At 26.6% G+C, this 24,975-nt stretch overlaps 1 protein-coding gene across 7 annotated transcripts; it reads right to left on the bottom strand.

Moving 5' to 3' along the window:
- Positions 1 to 5,825: 5,825 nt before the first annotated feature.
- On the bottom strand, positions 5,826 to 16,966 carry LOC136089281 (uncharacterized). 7 transcript variants are annotated; one of them, XM_065815172.1, is made up of 14 exons: positions 16,714 to 16,964; positions 16,336 to 16,432; positions 15,653 to 15,832; positions 14,792 to 15,175; positions 14,253 to 14,309; positions 12,059 to 12,154; positions 11,860 to 11,955; positions 11,661 to 11,744; positions 11,461 to 11,556; positions 11,262 to 11,357; positions 11,069 to 11,164; positions 10,880 to 10,966; positions 8,674 to 10,709; positions 8,309 to 8,557 (listed from the first exon to the last, which is right to left on the bottom strand). In XM_065815172.1, exons 4-13 carry the CDS (start codon positions 14,893 to 14,895, stop codon positions 10,547 to 10,549), a joined length of 975 nt encoding a protein of 324 aa, XP_065671244.1. In that variant the 5' UTR covers positions 14,896 to 15,175; positions 15,653 to 15,832; positions 16,336 to 16,432; positions 16,714 to 16,964; the 3' UTR covers positions 8,309 to 8,557; positions 8,674 to 10,546. The 7 variants fall into 7 exon arrangements, with proteins under 7 accessions (XP_065671245.1, XP_065671247.1, XP_065671244.1 ...); XM_065815171.1 differs by lacking the exon at positions 15,653 to 15,832 and having other exon boundaries at positions 14,792 to 14,987; XM_065815169.1 differs by lacking the exon at positions 15,653 to 15,832 and having other exon boundaries at positions 16,714 to 16,953.
- Positions 16,967 to 24,975: the final 8,009 nt, after the last annotated feature.

The raw sequence follows: 24,975 nt of genomic DNA, 5'->3' as shown, positions 1-24,975 counted from the left end.
GCATGCGTATCTAAATATAGCACCTCTCCCTATTATCGAAATAACCGTGTTATAGAACTTAAGAAAATTTCAATATCCGCTATATTCAGTAAAAATATCTGGTACGCCTTTAGTTTTTTGCATGAAAGTAGACATATCATATGATGTTAATAATGCATATGATTTATTTCTTAAGTAGTTTTGCAAACAGTACGAAAGAGCATTTCCTTAAAAAAAATGTGTTATGAAGAGCAAGTCTCTTTTAACTCCTTGGATGTCCATAGGCCTATTTAAGTCCTCACAAATTAAACAAAAACTGTATGATAAATTCTTAAAATTATAGAAATCTATTTGAAAAAACCAAAAAACACTCTAAAAAAATTTATTACGAAAAAATTATTAGAAAAAACAAATAAAAACACTAAAAAAACATGTTATTAATGAAATAATTGGAAAAAACACAAAGTATAAGTATATAGTGCGGCCGTGGCGCACTATACTATAAACACAAAGTATAAGTATATAGTGCGGCCGAGCGCTTGCTTTAGAAGCAAGAGATCCAGGTTCGAAACGAGCTTTGGACATATTTTCGCGTCACGGTGAGGAAGGAAACGTGAACTTCCTGGTTAAATGCACATCCGCGGTGCTTTGTGACAAGACCATTAGGTCTTCTTGGGGTACCTAAATAACAAAAAAAAAAAATATTCTACCAAAAAAACTTCTGATTAATAAAAAGCTAGTTTATAAAGATCTTTTATTGCTAAGCATCTTGCCAGCTTCTTTGATAATATAGGACCGAACTTAGCTAAAACAATTCCGCTGAGCTCAACAAGTTTTGATTTTTATTTAAAAAGATATAGTACGCACATGGACGAATCTAATCTTAAAGTTTGTGAATTGCTCTTAATAGCCTTAAAAAAAAAACCCCGCAGTTTTTATTAAAACTAGCGCCAATGTTGTAATATCCGTAGTTGATGACATTGAAACATCTTTATTACATATCTATAAACTTCCTTCAAAATCAGATTTCGTTCCGGATAAGTTTAAAATTGCCCGAATCACACCAATTTTTAAGAGATGCCTCCAACATTTAAAACTGCAAACCAATTTCTATCTTGCCTTGTTTCTCAAAGATACTTGAGCGTATAATGTACAACAGGCTCTATGATTATCTGACAAAAAACGACATGTTGTAAAAAAACAGTTCCGGTTCAAAAAAAGCATTCAACTGACACGCAGTAGTTGACCTTGTTAACGAGATATCAGACGCTCTAAACAAAGATTAATTTACATTAGGAGTTTTCATTGATCTGGCCAAACCCTTTGGTATAGTAAACCATGATATACTGCTAAGTAAACTTGAACACTATGGCATTAGAAATAAAAATTTACTTTGTTTTAAAGATTATTTAACAAATAGAAAACAACTCATATGGTGCAATTCAAAAGAAACAGTTAAACACTCAATAACTTGTGGGGTTCCACAGGGCTCGATTCTAATACCATTGTTGTTTCTAATGTACATAAATGATCTTTATTTATTATCAAATCTTATAAATTTTATTCTAATTGCAGATGACTATAATCTCATTTATTAACAAAAAGATATTAAAATACTTTTTAAACATGTTAATGATCAATTAGATAAAGTTAATGAGTGGTTTGTAAGTAACAATTTTTCTCTGAATACTGATAAATTCATTTTGTTATTTTATTCCCAAAATTGAATAAAACTGAAAACCACTCTTGAGCAATTTAAAAAAGAATCCAAACGGTTGTTTTCATTTATAGAACTCAAAATGCTAGATTTTAAATGTTTCTTTTAAATAAAGTAAAACTCTAATAAAAAATCAAGATAGTTAAAAAAAAATTATTTTAAAAGAATGTTATTATCACAATCCACCATAACAAGGTTTATTAATAACATTACTCTCTCTATATAAATATATGTATATATCTCTCTTTTTATTTTTTTATTTTATTTTAATACAAGTATATATTCATTTTTTTTCAACTGCAGCTGCCTTCTTTTTCTTTTTGCAACTGCAGATAATGTAAGCATTTTAGCAATTACTAATTACTACTTTGTATATTTACACCATTATAATATGGTATTTATAAACCACGATTTTATAAAAATGGGGCTCAGTGATAAGACAGAATTATTTTGTTGTATATATATACGAAAGTTGTATTTATTGTAGAAGGCAAAATAAACAGATTAAAAAAAAAGTTAGATTTTTTTTTTTTTTTTTTTCAAAAATGAACAGCTTTATTTTTCTTTGGCAAGAAATTTAATAATATGGACAAAATTTAGAACATTATACGTGAATCTAGTAAGAAACCTAGTTTTAAATTTCCTATAGCATTATACCGAAGTAAGTTTTGGTACATCAAAAAGAAAAGAGTAGCGAACTTTCTGTTAGATCCTCTTGCGTAGTGCTCCGTGAAAAGTAAGGACTTCTTGAGGCACCTAAGTTTAAAAAAAAAAAGAAACAGTATGCATTAGCAACAGATGCAGGTGTTTGGGAAAAGTCCCACCCCTCCAATATTTTAAAGGAGATAAATTTTTAGCTTTTGGGTAATAAAAATTTAATAAAATTTCGTCTAATATAAATAATAATTACATGACTATGACAAAAAAAAATAAGTTGATTTGAGTGGGTCATTAGTTTTAGTATTGTATTTGCCGATTGAAAATAATTTACGCTCGTAATTTATAAAAACAAATATTTACATGACTGGGGCTTGAAGAAGACAAAATTCATCTTATCATTAAGCCCCCCCCCCCCCCCCAAAAAAAAATGCATATTCATCAAATGTTTTAACAAAATGGAAAAAATAAAATATATAACGTTTAAAATATTTAGTAATTCAAAGAGTATTTATATTTAAGAACTGATTCGTAAAATAAGATGATATATAAGTATTAATATTACAAAAAGAATTTACAATAACTTTTTTTAATAAAAATTGAAATTATAAAATTTTACAATATTTTTAGTAATTAGTATTTCAAATAATAAAACTTAAAAAAATCGTTTGTAAATTCAAAACTTATAAGATAAGAAATACATTTACAATAGCAGACTATTGTTTAGAATATTAAATATAATATTAAAGAGTAATTAGTAGGTTAATTTTTGTTTTTGTTTGCTAGTTTACAAAGCTTTTTAGAAGAACTTTAATTCATTTTCATGTATCATCAGTAATTGCTTAAGTTTGTTTTAAACTGGTTTAAAGAATCATTAGATTTCAGCTCATTATTTAATATTGTATTCCACAGCTTAGGACCTCGGTTAGCAATTGAGAATTTGGTTGCTGAATAATGCGTTTTGGATTGAATGTAATTGTTTTTTGAAAATCTGGTAGGGTATATGTGGTTTATTTTTTCAAAAAGTGAATTAAATAACATTGGTGATATTTTTTTATCAAGTTTAAACATGAAGATAAGAATATGGTAAAGGTTTAGTTTATATACATTTAGAATATTAAGTTTATTAAATAATGTTTGAGTGTGAGAGAAACGGTCTACGTTTGTAATTATCCTTATAGCCTGTTTTTGTTTACTAAACAGTTTTTTTACTTTTGTTGCATTTGTGCTGCACCAAGCAACGTTTGCATAATTTAAGTAGCAATGAATTAAAGAAAAATATAAGTTTTTTAAACAAGATAGATTTAAAAACTGCTTGGCTTTATACAAAACACCTATATTTTTTGATATTTTATTTTCAATTAGACCTATGTGGTCCCTCCAGATTAAATTTTCATCCAGAACCACACCTAAAAATTTTATTGATTGCTCTCTTTTTAATAATGCGTTATCAATAAAAAGATCAGGAAGTTTTAATGGAATATCTTGTTTTTTATGAAGACGATGGAACAAAGTGTATTTGGATTTATTGATGTTCAAAGATAGTTTGTTTGATTTAAACCATTGGGTTAATTTTTTAAGTTCTTTGTTTACTGTTTGAAATAATTTACTGATATCTTTACTAGAATAAAACAAGTTTGTATCATCTGCAAACAAAATTAAGTTTGAAATGTTAGAAAATTTATATAAGTCGTTAATATAAACGAGAAATAAAAGTGGTCCTAAAATTGATCCTTGAGGAACACCACAGGTGATTGACTTATATTCCGTTTTTCCGCTATCATATGAAATAAACTGCTTTCTATTAGACAAGTAACTATCAAACCAGGACAAATTAGTATTTATTATACCATAACTTTTCAGTTTGGATAGAAGGATTTGATGATTGACAGTGTCAAAAGCTTTACTTAAATCGATAAATCGGTCATTTTAAAAACGAAATATATCAAAATAACTAACTTTTGTTTATTCTACAAAAAACACTACAAGTCAGATTCTTAAGGTGTTTCTAAAATCAACCGTAATTCAAGCTTGCAGTCCAGCGCATGCTGAAAGGTGTATTTGTGATTTTTCAAGGGAACTTGTATTTAACCTCAGATAACATAATTCGGTACTTGACTAATATATTTTACAAAAGTGACATATGGTGTTTTTGTACTAACCCGTTCATGTGTCTTATCACTATGCCACTAAGTTGAAAGGTGCTTCCATTGTAAAGTGTCTCTTATTGGGTCAAAATGTAAAAAACTAAAACTACTGTATTTCTTATAAATAAGTATAGAAAAGTACAGTTAAGATTATCATTTTTTTTGTTTACAAGATAGTTCTACAAAATTTGTCTACAAGATAGTTTACAAGATAGTTTTGTTTACAAGATACTTCTTTTTAAAAACTTTGAGCTCTAATAAGAAGTTTTGGGGTGCTGGACCACAGCACTGAATAAAGTATTCCATAACTTAGAACCTCTTGCGGTAATAGAGAATTTGCTTATAATTGTAATTTTTAAAATATATCGGATACATGAGAATAATTTTATTGAATAGGGAAGACCGGGGCAAGATAAAGAGTTGGGGAAGACACAAATGCCTTAAATAGCAGTTTTCACTTGATATAATTATCGAACACTACTAGCTCTTTTATCAGTCTCTGGTTTAGGAAAGTACGATATAGAAACTGGTATAGAAAAGATAAAATTGCCCTTTAAGTATTAGTTGTGATGCTTTGGTTGTTTACCACTGCCTCGTTATACCTTTTATCCATGTGTAAATAAGCTCCGCTACAGATACAGGCAATATATTTCGTTTCTCTTTAACATTTATTAAGAACTTTAAATACTACCTACTATCATGAATAGATGTTAATTACTTGCCTTCTTTTATGGCAATGAAAACGAATATATTTAAAGCAGGCAGCCTGAGGCAAGATGGAGAGGGTAAGACAACGAGTAATATATAGTTTTAAATTACAGGAATATTTTGACCCTCCAACAAAAGAATAGATCCAGTTTTATAAATACTAAGAGTAGTGGCATTGAGAAATGATCCTATTACTATAATATTCTTCTCCCAGGCATATAAATATTATATTCTTCCTCCGGGCCGAAGTCATTTTCCCCATTACCAGGAGCAAATGATTTTTTTGTAAATTTTATGACAATTATACTCAGGTAAAATTAATTTTACTATACTTTAAAATAATTTAGTAAAAAACAAAAATTATTAAGATCATCTTGCCCCGGTAAAAAAATTTTCATCTGAAAAAAAATTCCCATAAAAAAAAATTTTATTCAAGAGTAATTGTCTTATTTGTCTTTACTATTAAATCAAATTAGGGTGCCCAATTCACAAAACCTAATTTATTTTAAAAATTGATACTGCAAACGTCAATTTTTCTTGACCTTCCCAGTCGATAATTGTGAAAATATTTCATACCCCACCTGCTATCTATTTTGTTGTTATTATAAGGGACAGCATCAAATCAAAATATCTTCGTCAATAAATTTTTTACATTTTATGTTTTTTAAAAGTGGATTCGAAAACAACTTTAAAAAAATCTTTCTAACAATTTCTTTCGGTTAAACAATAAAAACAAAACATCAGGCAATCGTCTCTTTGAATTTGAGCAAATTATTAATGACGTACACATGACAACCTAGAAATAAAATAAGGTATTAATAAAATAGTAATGCAAAGTATACTGAGTTACAAAAACCAATACCAAATACACTTTGGTAATTATTAAACCATGACTAAATTAAAATCTTATGCAATAACAATTCTTTTTTGGTGAAAAAAAATCTCAACTTTCTCAATTTACTAAGTATTCATTTTTTATTTTTTTGAAATTTTTTTAAATTCAAACATATACATAATTTTTAATGATTTTTTTTAATATTGTACTTGTTTTTTAAAGACTTTTAATGTGTTGATTTAGATTTTGACTTTAGAACTTATAAATTTCTATTTTGCAATAAGAAAAATCAAATAAAAGTTAAAATAAATTTTTTTTTGTTTTGTCATTCAAAACAATAAATATAATAATAAAAACATACCTAATTTTTCCTTGCCCATTTTGCAGATAGCACTAGGTGTCTGTAATTATTGTAAGCATTTCAACAACTGATTTAAGTATATGCACACACATACTTACACAGCTATGTTAGGGGCAGCGATATTAAGAGAATTTTTAAAAATAAAATACATACCTAGCTAAAGTTGTCGCAAATGCAAAAACAGCTGTAAAAAATCAACATTTGATAAATAAAATTTAAAACCTTATTGAAGTCAAAAATATTTTAATTGTGGAAAAAGGATGCAAGTAAAAAAGAGGATCAAGATGAATTATTATAAAGATGAGTTTAATGGAATATTATACAAATATTTGTCAGGTGACGACCTGGAATGTGGTACTTGATGATAACATGGAGTGTAGTACCTGGTGATGACCTGGAATGTGGTACCTGGTGATGATACAGAATGTGGTTAATGGTTTGAAGAAGCGAAAATGATGACAAATTGGATAAGTTATTAAAAGACATAATGAAAAGTAAACTATAAACAAAAACGAGAGATTCGAAAAAAGTTCAAAAATATGTGGAGGTAATGTGGCAGTTCAAATAACATTCACCATGTAGAGACTGTCTAAGAAATAAGTTTAAGTTAGGAAAAAATTTTAACTACAAAACACAAGATTGTAAAACTAAGATAACAGCTATTTGCATCTAAACTATGAGAATATGGAAACATTCTTTATATGCTAAAACGAGAAAAGTATATACAAAACAATAAATTGAAAATAATACTTTAAAACTTAAGTAATAACAACTTAAAGTAATTTTAATATTTTAAAATTATATATTTTTTATTGGTTATTAAGTGATAACTATTTTAAAAATTTTAATCATTAAATAATATAATAATAATCAATTAGATATAAAGTAACTTATCAAACATCTCCGCTCTCCTGAACCATGCATAGCCATAATCTAAATATCTGAATGACATAAGTTTTTTTATTATTAATATGTAGAAAACACAGAATACTAATTTATTCAAGATTGAAAAGTCTATTAAAAATCTTTAATAGTTAATATTCAAAAACTGGGGGAAATACTACTGATACTTACTGAAATACTACTAAAGATATTTAAATAATATGTGACCTAATTTGGAAGTAGGGACTCTTAGATAAAAATTAATTTTTTTTTGTAGTTATTAACGAATTGTAACCCTTAGAATTAGGCTCGAAATTCCAAAATGCTAGTCTGCAATATTTTTTTCCTCATTCAGTGATAATAGAGTTCCTCATACATACAGGAGCTAATGGTAAAACCTACCACATAAATACTTGTTAACATACTAATGACTGAAATATCTTAAAATAATTCCCTTTTCCCAATTAGGTCACAGTAATACTGTATTTAAATAATTAAATTATTCATGTATTTTTACCAAACATTCTTAACAACTATAATAACTCAAACAAATATCTCTCCTCTTTTATATTTTAACTTTAAAAATCAAATACAAACTTCTAACAAGATAATTTTGTGTATATCTTTATATATATATATATATATATATATATATATATATATATATATATATATATATATATATATATATATATATATATATATATATAGGCCAAATAAAATGTTTTATTTACTTCATAAATATTAAAACCATAATATTCTCAAGAACTAAAAAGAGCATTTCGAACAACATTAAGCAATGCAGCTTTAAATAAAAAAGAACCAACAAAAAAATGAGAAAAAAAAATTTAACTTTAATCTTTATTAAAACAAGAAAATTTATGTATTTTAAAAATTTAATTTTTATGATTAATGCAACTCTTTAATGATTCCCAAAACCTCAGTTGATTCATATTTTTAAACCTTACCGAATAGTTGGTTCTATTTTATTCAAACTTTAGAAAAAAGTTTATTTATAAATATAAACTGATAAAAATATATATTCTAATCATAACTGCTATAAAAATGTTATTTTAACTTCTTTCATGGTTAATACGTGTTCCAATCTGGGTAACTGTAAAATTTTCTAATAAACTAGTGTTTTGAAGAACATCTACTATTCGAGTTCGAGAAAGAGGTCCTCCTAAAATTAGATCTTTCCCATGGTTTTTTAAATCATTTAGTTGCTCTGCTGACCAGCTTTTCCTATCATAACTCAAATGCCTTTTTGTCTAAATTAAATACTATATATCGATACATATTTACATATATATCCATATATATACATATATTATTATCTAAATTAAAAATTTTAAAAATTAACTAAACTAAAATTGAACAAAACAACCTTTGTGTCTATTTCTGCGACAGTGCATTTTCTCTTGATGCTTTTTAATTGATCATACACTTGTCTTGGAGAACAATTAAAACTATTGGAAGGTGAATTAGCAAGCGAAGATCTAACTTGGCTATATGTTATGTTTTGATTTTCTGGGAATAGTGAACTTAATAATGAGGTCTCATCATTACTCCATATTTTTTTAGGAGTATTAAAAATTCCTTGATTAATATTGATTGGAGAATGAGGAATAAAATCAATTCTTGGTTTTGATGGTGAAGATTGAAAACTTTTTCTGATTATATCGCTTTTTTTAACAGCATGGTCCAACTGATTTTTGGTTTCATAATGGACAGCTGCAGTTTTTTTGCTATGCGCCATGGAAGCTGCCACAATACCTCTCTGGTTATAAAATGGACTACTTTCATCATTTACCATAGTCAATGTTGTTTTCCGAACTATGTTAGCCGATAATTTTTTAGGAATACAGCGCCCATCAAAAATACCAGCTTTTACCCATAAGGAGTTTAGTCTGCCACTAAAATCTCCGGGGGACATTTCATTTCCAGACCAAGATAAAAAAATCTTATCTGAATTAATAGTTGGCAACTTTGGTCTAACAAATTTAACAAATATTTCAAACCATTGGAACTCTAATAGATTTAGTGTTACTCGAGCTGGACCATACTTTGCAACGGTTTGTGATCCCAAACACTTACCACTCGAATTCCATTATCTAAAACTTTCTGTCTTGCATACTCATTTATACTCATATGAGCAGTAACACCAGATCTGTGGGCACCACAAAAATGAACAATATAAATCATATGGTCCCTATATGAAAAATACTCAAATTGAGATAATGGTTTAGCATTATCAATTTTTAAACAGTCTTGCAGTTCTTTGGCAAATAATGCATTTTTGCTGTTTTTATATTTTTAATTTGATCTGGTGTAACAAGCATTTCATAGTCATCTTCTGCTTATTTATATTTTTGTAGATTAGCTTTAGCTTTATATTTTTTTTTCCAATTTTCTGTGTTCATAATTGTTTTATAAATATCTTTAACAGAGAGATTAGGCGGCCTGTTTTTTGGTGCTGAAAGAAATAAACAAAAATCTTTTAATGAATTTAAGTAGGTTTTTATTGAGCCTGCTTCTAATTTTCGCTCAACACAATATTTTTGAAGATAAAGATTTCTAATGATATCCGTATCATTTTTAAAAAGTACATTAACAGATTATGTTGCAAGTAAAATTCTTTTGACATCCTCTCTAATCCTTTCAAGAGATCTGGAACTATGACCTCTATCCGGACCTGTATAAAAATTGTAAAAATCAGATAGCAAAGTTTCAACCGATGAGTTTAATTTAACTTTTAATGACTGATTTGAAATTTCCTCTGTATCAGAAAAAGTATAATCAGAGTCATTATCATTGTCATCATTATAATTGCCAACATCATCATAATCTTCATCTAAACAATTTGGGACATTAGATACTCTAGGTCTTAGTTGAGGCAATGTAGAAATTGGAATAGTTAGATTTTCCGTATTAAAATACTGAGGTTTTTCTGTAATTGAAGATGTTGGTTTATTTAAAAAACTGTCATTATTTGAAGTTATTAATATGTAGAAAACACAGAATACTAATTTATTCAAGATTTTCAGAACTGTATGATGAAAATGTGGGTTTATAAATCTCAAGAGCTTTACTGGGAGATTCAGTACTTATCTCTACCCCTTTGTATATCTTTGGACTTTTTAAAAGTGCATAATATTCCTTTCCAGGATGAATATTGTGAGCCTTACTCCTTAGATGGTCGCCAACGTTTTTTGTAACTTTGTAGCAGTTAGGCACTGGACATTTTTTTATGATAGTTTTTAAATTTTAATGGAGAAGATTTTTTTATAAGGTTTTCTCAAATTAAAAACCCCAACAACACTCTTGCTACTTGCTATAGACCAATTATGTTCTAGTTCCATATGACTAGGAAGATCCAAAGTAGATACATTACATTTTAGGCAGTTTTTCATATACTGATCTCTAACAACAAAAAGAAACTAAATATTTAAACATAAAAAATCTTTGCAAGCTAGTTAAATCAAACAAGTAATAATCTAAACTATAAACACAAAGAACCAATACTAAAATCAATTTAAACTGTAAATATTATTTATTCTTTAATCTTACTTCAAAACTTAAATTAATCTTACTTCAAAACTGGAGCTTTAGAAATTTTTTTTGGCATTTCAGGAAGTGTTATAAATTCTTGAAAACTACTTTCTACACTAGATGTTAAGCTAAAACAAAATCATAAAAGATTATTAATTACAGAATTTATTACTTTTTCATAACTTCAATTGAAAGTGGACAACTAATTAAGAATGTCTATGTAAACATACTTCAAAATTTGAGATTCAGAAGTAATAACTTGTGAAGGAGCAGGACTTGCAATAAGACCATCAAAACTTTCTATATATTCATTACTAGATGCTAAGCTAAAACGAAATCAAACAAGATTATTGAATCCAAAAATGTATTACTTCTTCATTACTTCAATTGAAAGCTAATTAAAAAATGTTTAAGCAAGCATACTTTAAAATTTGAGCTTCAGAGCTGATAATATGTGAAGCAGCTGGACTTGGAACCAAATCTTTCAAAGTTTCTTTGAATTCATTACTAGATGTTAAGCTAAAACAAAATCAAACAAGATTATTCAATCCAAAAATCTAATACTACTTCATTACTCTAACTGAAAGTGGAACACTAATTGAAAAAGTTTATGTAAACATACTTTAATATTTGAGCTTCAGAGCTAAAAACTTTTAAAGCAGAGGGACTTGCAACCAAATCTCCCATAGTTTCTTGTAATTCATTACTAGATGTTAAGCTAGATTATAATCATAGAAGATTATTAAATACAAAAATCTATTACTACTTCATTAATCTAACTGAAAGTGGACAACTTATTAAAAAAGTTTATGGTAAACATACTTAAACATTTGAGCTTCAGAGCTAATAACTTGTAAAGCAGAGGGACTTGCAACCAAATCTCCAAAAGTTTCTTGTAAATCATTACTAGATGTTAAGCAAAAACATAATCATAGAAGATTATTAAATACAAAAATCAATTACTTCTTCATTACTCTAATTGAAAGAGGACAACTAATTAAAAAAGTTTATGTAAACATACTTTAATATTTGAGCTTCAGAGCTAATAACTTGTAAAGCAGAGGGACTTGCAACCAAATCTCCAAAAGTTTCTTGTAATTCATTACTAGATGTTAAGCTAAAACATAATCATAGAAGATTAATAAATACAAAAATCAATTACTTCTTCATTACTCTAATTGAAAGAGGACAACTAATTAAAAAAGTTTATGTAAACATACTTTAAAATTTGAGCTTCAGAGCTAATAACTTGCGAAGCAGCGGAACTTGCAACAAAATCTTCAAAAGTTTCTTTGCATTCTTTACTAGATGTTAGGCTAAAACAAAATTAAGCAAGATTATTCATCACATAAATTTATCACTTCTTTGTTAATTCAATTGAAAGTGGACAACTAATTAAAAAAATTTATATAAACATAATTTAAACTAGTTGTGTTGGAAATAACAACTTTCCAAAGTCTTGGTTTTGGTACAAATAATTTATTTTTGTTTACATGAAGTAATGCAAGAGTCAATTTTGTTACGAAAAAAGTTATCAATAAAAGACTTAAATTAAATGTTTTGCAATATAAAAAAAGAATAAACTTAAACTTAACACTGAAAATTTTTTCAAACTAACACTAAACCTTTTTTTCCAAAAAAAAAAACTAAAAACTATTTTCTTTTCAGCCATTTTTCAAAACAGTAATATAACTAGATTATTCTATTTTTTTTTATATACAGTTTTTAAGATTTTTATCCACTCACTCAGAAATAAGTTATATATATGTAATAACTTCTGAAAAAGCTGGAATCGTTATAGGTGCATAATAGTAGACTTACTTTGTATACTCGGTTGTAAAAAATAATGTAAAATGTAAAATATTGCTCCAACTCTTCCATAATGTCACATTTAAAGACAAAAATGAGATTACAGAAAGGCATCCAACCACACAAGGGTATTGATTATATATACATATGGTATAAGTATAAAACTCTGGATGTTAAACTTATAAAAAAATAATACAATATAATCTACTGGTGTTTCCTCAATAAAAACCGGAAAATATTTGAAAAAACGAAAGAAAATAAAAGTTATTACTCTGTAATTAGCAGTTTCAGAAGTAATAACTTCTGAAAATGCTAATCCATATAAAATCTTCTCATAATCAAAACTTATTTATAACTATACAAATTTGAATATTAAGGCATAAATAAAAAAAAGAAGATAAATAAAAAATACTTTTTAAACTGTAATCACAAATATTTGGTTAGTTAAAATATTTTTTATATTTTAACTAAATAAATATTTAAATATTAACTAGTTATTTACACATATTTATCTTTCTCTCTCCCTCTCTCTCTCTCTCTCTGAAAGTTATTTATAAATAAGAGAGAGAGAGAGGGAGAGATAGAGAGTCTATCTCTCCCTCGCTCTCCCTTGCTCGCTCTCTCTCTCTCTCTCTCTCTCTCTCTCTTTCTCTCTTATTTATAAATAACTTTCATTTAGTAAGTATGTAAGAGTAGAATAAAATACAAATATTGAATGAATGAATGAATAATTGAATTTAAAAGTATATCTTACCTTGATGAAAACTCCTTTTTTTTTTAACCAATAAATACTCAAGATAATATATACAGTCCTGATCAAATTATAAGCCCAAATTATTATTTTTTTTTTCAAGTAAAACTTGTTTTATTTCAAATTTTATTTGAAATACAAACAATACAAATATAAACTTTAAATTTATATAAAATATAATCATTTTGCAACATGAAATACACAAAATAGTCATAAAAATATGTTTATAGCTTAAAATTTAATATTTTGTTAATTACACAAAGACATTAATTACACAAAGACATTTCTGCATAATATAAATACAATTTAATTTTCAAATAGCCTATATAATAGTCCTATAAATCAATAAGTCAATAGTTTTTTAAAGGATTTTGCAGTGTGGCATAGAGCTGCATTTAGTACTTTTATTGATAACTTTTTTCTGCATTTAGTAAATGTCCAAAGGTCATTTTCTCTCAGTTTTGAAGCAATGCTTTTTTCAATTGATATTGAGAAAATTAATCAAATTTAATTAAATGAATGAAAATTAAGCACTTTCATTAAGATTTTTATTTATTTTTGCTCTAAAGTTTGAATTTTAAAGCAGAATTTCCAGCTATAAGAACATATATAATTGAACTTGGCAAATATTTGATTTATTGGGGGTTTAAGTTATCAAGTGATTTTTATAGAAAAGTGTTAGTGAGAGTTAGTGTTAGTAACAGGAATGTGATAACACTTCAAGCTACTAGTAGTTTGAGTTATCAATAGTTTCAGATAGCAGGAGTTTACAGTAATATCAAATATTGTAATATAACCTATTAATTTTAAATATACAACTTATAATGTAAACTATTTAATTTAATGAAACAAACCTTTCCGTGTAAATATGCTTTAACATCATCAATAGTGAAAGGTTGCAAATACTTTTTCTAAAAATAAAAACAAAAAAGAATAATATATTTTACTGTTGTGACCAGAACCATAAAACTTGTTTTATGCGGAAGTGAGGAAACTAATTGCGATTTTATTTCAAAACAAATAAAGTTATTATATTAAAAAAAGTAGTACAATTTTTTTTGTTTTTGTTTTTTTATTTATAGAATTTTTTTATTTTTTTTAAATTAAATTTTTATATTTAGAAAACAATAAACATCTATTTAATATTTACAAAACTACCAGGTTTAAAGATCTATTTAATATTTACCAAGTACCAGGTTTACCACATAAATATTGAAAAATTTAAAACATTGTTTTAAATTTTTTAATATTTATGTGGTAAACCTGGTAATTTTTAAAATTTGTAAGTGTTTTTTTTTGTTATTTTTTTACCTAATGCCTAATGAATTTTGTTGAATATGTATTTGCAATATAAATACTAAATAAATTTAAATATAAAGAATAAATAATTTACATTTTTTCTCCAACATTGATTAGAGCCATCTCCATAATTATAACGAAGCTCTGTATCTTTCGGGATATACTTTTTAGCAAATAACATGAGACTTTCTTTGCCATCTATGATGCATGTCCTTGGCAAGCAATTTGAAAATTTTTCAGGAGCATCATTAATGTAACGTCCCAAACATTGTGAGTCTGTAGCATCAATGCTAATTAAAGATAAATGAAGTTGTAAAAGAAAATTAAACAATATCAAGTTATAAATATATCAAAGTAATGATCAACTTTTACTAAGTTTTAATTTTAATACATAAGCAACACTGGTTAGGAAAAATGAACTTCCTGATTTAATGCACTTCAATAGTGGTCTGTGATAAGGTCTTTGTAGATTAATGACCTAAAGTAATTTTTTATTAGGTGATTAGTAGTATTCTAATATTTAATACAGTTAACAACAACATAGATGAAAGCTCATTATCTGTTATAAGTGCATAGTTTGTTATTCTGGTCAAGTAATCTGTAATAAACATTATATCTTTTGTTAACAAACAGATGCTATAATCTGTATTGAATCTGTATATTCAACTCATATATTCAATTCCTAACTCTAATAACTCTGGTTTCAAATTTTTTCAAACTAAAAAGACTGAATCCTTTTAAAAAAATTTAAATTAAATGTCATTTAAATGTCTTTTTTGCCTAACATTAAAAAAGGGAATTTGGAAACCACTTTAACTATGCAAAATATTTTGGAAGGGACTGTTAAAAGGTTAACACTCATTGATACTATATATAATTTAAATTTTGTTTTTTCTTTAATATGAATTTGTTAACTGTTTAAAAAAAAAAGAATGAATAATATTAATAAACTCACTCCTTTAAAAAATGTTGAAACATTTAAGATTTAGGAACAACTTTGATTTTAAAATCATCAAATATAGCAATGACCACAGTTGTTAACAATTATAGCAAGGCCAAGACCAAGAGTTTCAAGACCAAGTCCAAGAGTTTCAAAGCCAAGGCCAAGGACTTTATTTTTGGCCCTAAGCAAATCCTTTAAAAATCATATGATTTGTTAAATCACAAAGTATATATAGGTATGAAATACATATATATACATATATATATATATATATATATATATATATATATATATATATATATATATATATATATATATATATATATATATATATATTTATATATAATATATATATATAATATATATATATAATATATATATATATAATATATATATATATATATATATATATATATATATATATATATATATATATATATATATATATATAATATATATAGAAAGTGTAGTTAGTTAGATCTGCAATTTGATTTCACACATTTTTTAAGGGACGACAGATATCTCTGTATGTACATTAAATCACTATTAGGGAGAACATGCAGTGAGTATATCTACACATGCTGGGAGTAAATCTATATATATATATATGTATATATATACTGATAGGTTGGGGTGGGGCACGAATTATAATTGCTTTATTAACTTAACCTTTATAATCTAAATAAGTAACTTACCAATTACATTATCAATGAAAATCTTTTGAAAATCCTCCTCTTTATAACTAACATCATAGATTTTTTCTTGAACTGATGGTGAACTTTTACGTCTTCTCTTAAATATAACAACTAGTTTTACTACAAATAAACTTACATACTTTACATACTATACTAATAACATGTTATTAACACATAAAATAATGATTTGTGTATTTAAGGGATCTAGAGTAAAAGTAAGATACATATATTTATATATATATATATATATATATATATATATATATATATATATATATATATATATATATATATATATATATATATATATAATGTAACAAGATATTAGTATATATACAGATGTCACAACAAATGTGTGTGCTTTATTTAGACACTTACATTAGGGTAGGTTTTTTGAAGGTCCATTTTCTTTATTAAATAAAACTATACTTAATTTAAGTATAATAAACTATGCAATAAACTAATCTATATTTCAAATTAGATGATTGCGGTTTGCTATGATTTTGTAATTAAGGTTTGTGCCCATAAGAAATCGTCCCTATTTGACGAGGAATTGTGATACTTGATTTCAATATCACAATTCCTCAAAAATGTGATACTTGATTTCAAAACACCATTAGTGTAGTTTTAATATACCATTTTAAAACGAATGTCTATTAATTATTTTGTTTTATATTGGTCAATGTTTATTTGAAATAGTTAAGTTTAATATAGTTACTAAATTATTCGAAGTGAAAATATGGGTTTATTTAATAGAGAATTTCCAACATGCAAAACTGTCAACAATTGTTGTTGATTCTTAAAAATAGTTACAATGTTTTTATGATCATAAAAGTTTCATATGATGCATCTAATGAAAAACACTAGTTAGCACATCAATAAAATAAAGACTCGAGCTTTGACGAGGACAGGAAAAAATTCGAAAAAGAATGGCATAATTCAGAAGAAAAGACTCGTCGGAAGGGGCAATCGTTGTCAATTATCGTGCCGGACAGAGCAAGGGCCGGGAGTTTCTTGTTTGTCTGGAGTGCCCAGCCCGACTATGATAAAATAAAATTAGTTTGAACATTGATATGTTAAAACAAATTTTAAATTTTTTTTTATGGTAAAATAAAATTTAAAAGAATGTTTGGAAATTTAAACCAATAGCTTGACATCATAAACTTGATATATTTGGAAAGCAACAAAAAAATGATAAATTTTTTTTCTTTTGTATAAATACCACGCTTCAAAAAAAGGAAAAATGATTTTTATGTTATTTTTGATCTTTGTTTTCAATCAAACCTATGATTATAAAATTATTTTTTTTAATTTTAAATCTTTATTTGGTTAAGTACCTAGAATACAAATATATTCATGAGAAATTAAGTAGCAAATCCTTTTATTTTTCCGTATTTCGCCGTAAGTTTATTATTTACAAGTTTCGTGAACCTAAGTATAACGGAAATTAAAATTAAAATAGTACAGGAAGGACTTCAAGAAGATCGTACTGATCTTATCACTAACCCTTTACAAAGTGATTATTGTATATTATGTTCAAAATAACTATATATTGATTAAAATTATACTTTATTATTCTTTAAACTAGTTTAAACTCAAGTTAAAAAAAATAAAAAATCAACAAAAACAAGATGCGGTCTAATAACTAAAATTATCAGGAAAACTAATCAACGTTTTCTTGTGAAAAAAATAGTAACAATAAATAAATAAGTCTCAAAATCTAACTCAAAAACGGAGTTCTAGACAATTAGAGCAATCTGTGTCACCTCGTAGTACTGTAAGCCCTGGGTTTACAGCAAAATTTTAGTTTTGAAAAAATTTGTATTGATCTTTTATCTACTATATTTATAAAGAATACATGTGAAGTATTTCAATTTTTGAATGGTTATTTCCTTTTATTATTTTATATTAGCTATTTAAGACTTAATAAACGAAAAAACATATAAGGTAGACATAAGGCTTGTCTAAATAACATGCTTCAAAAGTACACAAAAACTGATTTTTTATTTCTTTTAATATTCATTTTCATCCAAAGACTTTGATTGTCTGTAATTTTTTTATTTAATTATAAATCTTAATTTTAGTATAATATTTTAAAATATTAAATTAATTACATTAATTACGCAAAATCGTTACGCCTTCCCCCTCACTTCTGCAGCGCAACCTATTTTATGAATAGCTGTTTGTTCTCTATGGGTATTTTTATATTTTGAGGTAATTGAACTTTAAAGTTGAAAAATAATAATTAAAAAAATAACAATTATAGACTACCAAAGTCTTTTTTTGATAAAAATAAAATATGTCTACCATATATATTTTATTTTTTATTTATGTAAAATAATAAAATTAAATAACTATGCAAAAATGGTTTTGCTGTTCTAATTTCAGATTTGAAAATGTGTCATTACTGGGTAATTATTCTTAAGTCACTAATTCAATCTTTGAAATTCAATATTTAGAGAATGTATAAATAGTTTTGATAGTTATTTCTGAATTGACTGAATAGTATAAATAGCAAAAGCATAATAAAAAAATAACAGTTTTGAAGAGTTACTATTGAGCTCTGTCTAATCATTACAGAAGGCAGCTTTTTATAAAAATTAAAGTTATCTATGTTAAACCATGGCCTACTTTATTTATAAATAAAGTAGGCCATGGTTAAACATATCGCGATAAAAGAATTATCTTGTTCTACCTCCATTTTTTGAAAAAATTAATTTACTGATAGTGTTGTGTACTTTAGAATGTTTTTCTACTGTATTGAAACCTAAGTTGTAAGTAAAAAAGTTATGGAGAAAACATAGTTGTACAAAAAATTTTATATCCCGTCTTCTAAAGTCTTTCTTTTTCAAATCGCTTTATCTCAAAACTCAAAAATAAGGAGATAGAACGAGATAATTCTAACGTAGTGATAGGTTATTGTTTTATAAAATTGAAATAATATAGATATTTTTTATTATGGTAGATAAAAAGTCAACGCCCGTTTTTGAAAATAAAATTTTTCTGTAAACCCAAGGCTTTAACCATATTTTTATGGGATTAAAAGTTGGTCATCAGAAAAAAAAGTTACTTCGTTTCATTTCCAAGAAATTAAAAAAAAAGTAAAAAACTATCCTACGGTCAAGCCTTGGGAAGCCCCGAAAGTTATATTGTTATTTCTGTTGCTTGATGTTGCAGGCACTGCTTTCTGCTTGATAAATTACATCCAAACTAAAGCAAGTTAATGTTTTTTACTACAAATAGAAGAAGTTTTATATCTTATTTAAATGTAATAGTTTATGATTTTAAAAGCCTTAAAAATCAATCAAAACTCCTAATATTAGGAGTTAATTACTATTATAAACTTATTTTCAACTATACTGTTTATGTTATTTTTCATTATTTAAAAGTGATACGCAGGCCGCTCTTGTTCAGATGTTTCTCAATTTTGGAATGTTGGTTCTGACATTTTATGCAGAATTTTTAAACAAACTATTTATTAACCACTTAACCAAGTAAAAGATTTTACGGATAAAATACGTTTTATAACAAGAAAGCATTTCAGTTTCTTATATATTATAATTGTGGCCTTATGCCCTCCACTCTAAAGATATTATTTATTTTATTTTTACACTGTCATACAATAAAAGTAATTCTTGAGTAACGGATGTGTAAAACGTAGATTTATATACTAAAAAGTGAATTAAACTCGGAAAGAATGTTATATTAATTCTCAATATAGTGAGTAAAGCATGATTAATTCTAAGTAACTTGAAATTTCCCCCTGAACCTCTTTTTATTAAAAGAAGCAATGATTAGTTTTACTTCTAACCTCGAAGGTTCTAAATACTGCACCACGGCTGCTTTTATAAATGCAATGGAGAGGTTGAAAATGAGATATAAAAGAAAAACTTTTTATTTTTCTAGCAGAAAATCCAATGGCGGAAAATGTGTGAGTTTTGACTGTTAAAATGTTATTTTTGAGACATGATGTTTTGATAAAACAAAAGCGAAAAAATAAAAATCTGTTTGCACATATGTATTTTAATGTATTATACTCCGGGTTTGTCCGATAGGGTTTGCATAAATCATTTCACTAAAAAAAGATATTCAGTTTTTCCACAACCACCATTTTTTACAAAAAATTTTGATATAAATTTATGCTTTAACTGGACTTCTGCAGATGTTTAGTGCTTCATGTAAAATCTATCGGTCGTCTGAAGTAAGAAAAACCACAAGTCAGTGACTTAAGGCGATTCTAAAATCAACTGTCATGAGATTTTTTATGGGAACTTTTTTTTTTATGTGATTTCTCAAGGGAACTTGTATCTAACCACAGATAACACAAATTAGTGCTTGACTCATTTTAGTAATAAAGTGCCTTAAAGTTTTTCTGAAATGTTCATTTGTCTTTTTGCTACGCCGAGACGTGCTTTTTTATTGTAAAGCGTGTCTTACAAATATTAAAATGTTAAAAACTAAAATTACTGTTACATTTAAAAGTTATATGCATGAATAGTTAAGATAACTATTCTTTTCGTTTATAAGATAAGCTAAAGAAAGTTTAAAAGAAATGAAAAGCTTAAAAAGAATCTATTTTTTTTACATTAACAATTGGCGTTACTGCATTAGCAGTTAGAAGAAAAGCGACTTTTTTTGATAATGCGATAAAAAATCGCACTCAACTTTTCTATAAAAGTTAACCCCCGATTTATTATCCAATTATCGCAGATTGCGATAACGCTTCGGCTTAAATTACGTCGGTAAAAAGTTTTCGTTAAATTTATTAATAGAAAAAGAGAAGAACATTTTTTTAGGTGACTGTTTAATAAAGTCAGAGTAACCAGGCTCCTCCATGCCCCCAATTGGGAAAGCACAGCAAGTTAAACGGCTCTTTGCCACAATTTAGTGGGAGCTTTTCGAAATTTAAAATATTTTTAAAAAAATGCTTAATATTAAGTTGTTTTTTAGTTTTAGGTTCTTAATCACAGATTTTGGGGGCCGGACCACTAGCCACAGCACCAAATAAAGTATTCCATAACTTAGAACCTCCTTTGACAATATAATTTGTTTTGAAAATAATAAACTCAATTAGCTCAATATTTTTTCTAGTTTTTATTTAAATATAATGATTTTATTTAAATAATTGCATAATGGAACAAAGTAAAGTTTTTTGGAAAGCTCTTTATTTCGAGTTAAAAACTTATGTTTACAGAAAGTAAAATTTAGTTTGAAGTCACAAACTTAAAGGTGGTGGTAGTGTAATAATTTTCAAGAGAGTTGCCTCTTATTTTTAAACTGGGTGAGGCGTTCGTAAAATTAACGCGGAATTACATAACAGAGTAAGTCCAGTAAATTATTTACGGGTTATATATTATTATATAAATTATACATACGGATTAAATTATCTTAAGAAAGTTTGCAGACCAGTTCGGTATAATATGAAAAAAAAAGTTTTATTAGGCTTCTAACGTTTTTTTTTAGATTAAAAGGCTAATTTTTAAAAATATTTAAATACAAAAATAACAACAACCAATAAAAAGTCAGGTTTATTTTTACATAATAAATTTTACTTGATAGAAATAATATCACCAGACTCAATTATATATAATAAAATAAAACGGGTTAATTAAGTTAATTCTTGGATTTGCAATAACTCGTTCGAAAACTTAGAAAGTTTGAAAAAAAAGTAAAAATAAGAACAACAACTTGCTATTTAAAACGAAACTATTTAAGGATTAAAAGTGTCTGTTTCTTAAGTAACTTCAACCATAGAATGAAGATGACAAACTGATTGCGATTGTCGAGGTTGTAAATGAACTGCAATAATTTGAAAATAATATCGGACCAATAAGGAATTCCCAGCAGCGATTTGTACCGAGAAAACATTGCCACTAATATTACCTTGTATGAGAAGTAACGATTACTGCAGCAATCAAAACTTTTTTCAAACTGACATTCGGTTAATTACTAAATAACAGTTATAAACAAGTCATGGCATGGAATAACTTTCAAATCCATCGAATTGTTCTAAAGAAAAAAACAACTAGCAAAAATAAATATAAATTAGTTATGTAATACTACATTTGAAACAGAAATTGTTTTCTTTCAATAAAATAAAAACAAACAAAAAAAATTTTTTTTAGTGTTTTTTTAAGCGACCGTATCAGGCCAAAGGTACCAAAACAGGTCCATTAATGATTAAAAATATTTATTCTAATTAATAATAATACAAAAAAAAGTATTAGTAATACAAATAAAGTTTTGTGTTGAAATAAGAGCAATATAAAAGATACCTTAAAATCCTTAGTAAATGGTCAAGAGACTCCAGTAATGAAATAAACTTATTTTTTGCAGTTGTTCTTTACAACAGTGAAAAAGTTTTGCAAGCCTGATATGATTGCTAACCTTTACATTATAATAATTTAAAAGTTGACAATTATATCGCGCTTGCAAAAGCAATAAAAAAAAACAACGAACATAAGTTCATCAACAACACAAAGAATCGCAGCAGTTGAATGAATACTTGACTAAAATTGTAGCAAAAATTAGCAAATTTTATAAAATGTGGAAAGAATCTGTGAATGCATACGACATGTTCTTGCATGGTGAGTCTAAGCATAAGGCAAAACAAGATGTATACAAAGTTCCGTCAAACAAGCAGAAGGATGAGGTGAGATGCTAGATGAATAAAATGAATGGAGAATCTAGATTTGTAAAGCAAATAATTACAAAAAATATAGATTTTGTTAAAGGTTGTATTAAAGGGCTAATTGAAAAAATACTTACAAATGAAGTTTAAGTAAAAACAAGTTGGACAGTTCATTTTGAAAATTTGCTAAATAAAGAGTTTAATAGGATCAAGAAAGGTAAATAAGGTTAGAAGACCAGCAGAGTTGATAACAAGTAGTAAAGGGAAACAAACAAGGGAAAGGAAAGATATTCAAAAGGCTCAGTTAGGCAAGTCTGATAATCCTTTTAGTGTATTAAGGTAGTTTTTGAAAGCTTCATGGATGTGGATGTTCATTAGGTGTTAGATCTTTGCAATGAAATTGTACAAATATATAATCCCAAATGATTGTACGCATAAAACCAAGCCATGGCTGTTCTAAATATTATACTTTTAAGGTACGCAACCATATCATGCTTGCAAAACTTTTTTACTGTTGTAAAGTACAACTGCAAAAAGGATGTTAAATGAAAATAAAAAAATTGGACGGTAAAAATTTGTAAATGCAATATGACTCTCTAAACCTGCTTGATTAAGTAATGAAGGTTTTAGAAAGAACTATTGCAAGAACATATAACAACATAAGAAGCAGCGTATTTATCAGTAAAATACTGTTTGTTTTTAGGTCAGAGAAGGGGACAACAGGCGTGATATTTATGATATTATAGCTTTTTATAAAAATATGACAATATCAATCAAAACAAATTAATGAGAGTAAAATTTTTGGAATAAAGGTTGGTGTGCCATCAGGGTTCAGAACTCAGTCCTTTGCTTTTTATTGTTAAGCTCTAAAGAGTTTAGAATAGGTTTACCATGAGACCTATTCTAGTTTATTTGTGCTTGATTGCAAAATCAGAAGAAAAACTTATACTAAGAGATCAGTGTTGGAAGGAATGGTGTTAAAAAGATGTCAAGTAAAGAATGAGCTAGAAAGAAAATACAAGGAAGCGACCAAGTGGAGAGTGTAGAAAAGAGTTAGAGCTAAAGAGATGTAGTGTTTCAATGTTCTTATAAGATAGTCGGTTTTGAGTGCAGAAAAAAAGGCAAAAAAGAAATAATAGATAAAAAAACAGGGTAATGATAAATTTTGTCATCTCAAAGATACAATTGGTACAGCTGCAGGAGCAGAAAAAGCATCAAGGGCATGAGTAAGGTGTGTGTGGGTTATTTAAATGTGGTAGGTCTGACTTTGAAAAACAAAAAAATAAACAAGAATTTTTAGAGATTAGAAGTAGACAGTCTATCTAATACAGCGTATCAGGGAAGATTAAAGAGTTTAGGAATATAGAGCATAAAATGATTAGTTATTAGTAGGTAAAGAGTAGAAGAATAAAAACTTAAAAGGTGCATTGCAGGTTGTACAATGCAACACTTAAAAAGTGACAGGTAAGGACAGAAGATGCTCAAGGTTATATAAATTGGAGGAACAGCATTATGAGAAACGTTCAATCTGTAGAAGAGACAAAACAAAGGCGCTAGAATAATGATGAGGATCATCATTATAATTAATTTCAAAAAATCATATATAAATGCTAATTTTTTTCAAAAACTTTGTATATAATCTAATAAAAATATTTTGTATTAGTATTCCTAAGAATACTAATACAATCTATGTGCTTGATCACCAATGCCAAAACTATGAAAAACATAAACTAATAACATAAAAAAATAAACAATATATTTAGGTGGGTGAATTTTTTTAATCAAACACCCAGTATGTTCTATTAAAAAGCTGAAAACGTGTAAATTCATTAAAAAAAACTAAAATAAAGGAAAACCAAATTTTTTCCGAATCTTTTTTTATATGTGTTTTATCTCCATTACTAGGAGTTGCAACACCAGCTAGGGATTGTCAATAAATTACATAACACAAACTTTTACAATAAACAAAACAAAAAAGATTAAAAGTTTTCCCTTGCAAAGTCTTAATT

The sequence above is a fragment of the Hydra vulgaris genome, chromosome 13 (assembly GCF_038396675.1).
Source record: "Hydra vulgaris chromosome 13, alternate assembly HydraT2T_AEP".
In the NCBI taxonomy this organism is placed as follows: Eukaryota; Metazoa; Cnidaria; class Hydrozoa; order Anthoathecata; family Hydridae; genus Hydra; species Hydra vulgaris.
This window is presented reverse-complemented; position numbering and strand designations above follow the sequence as displayed.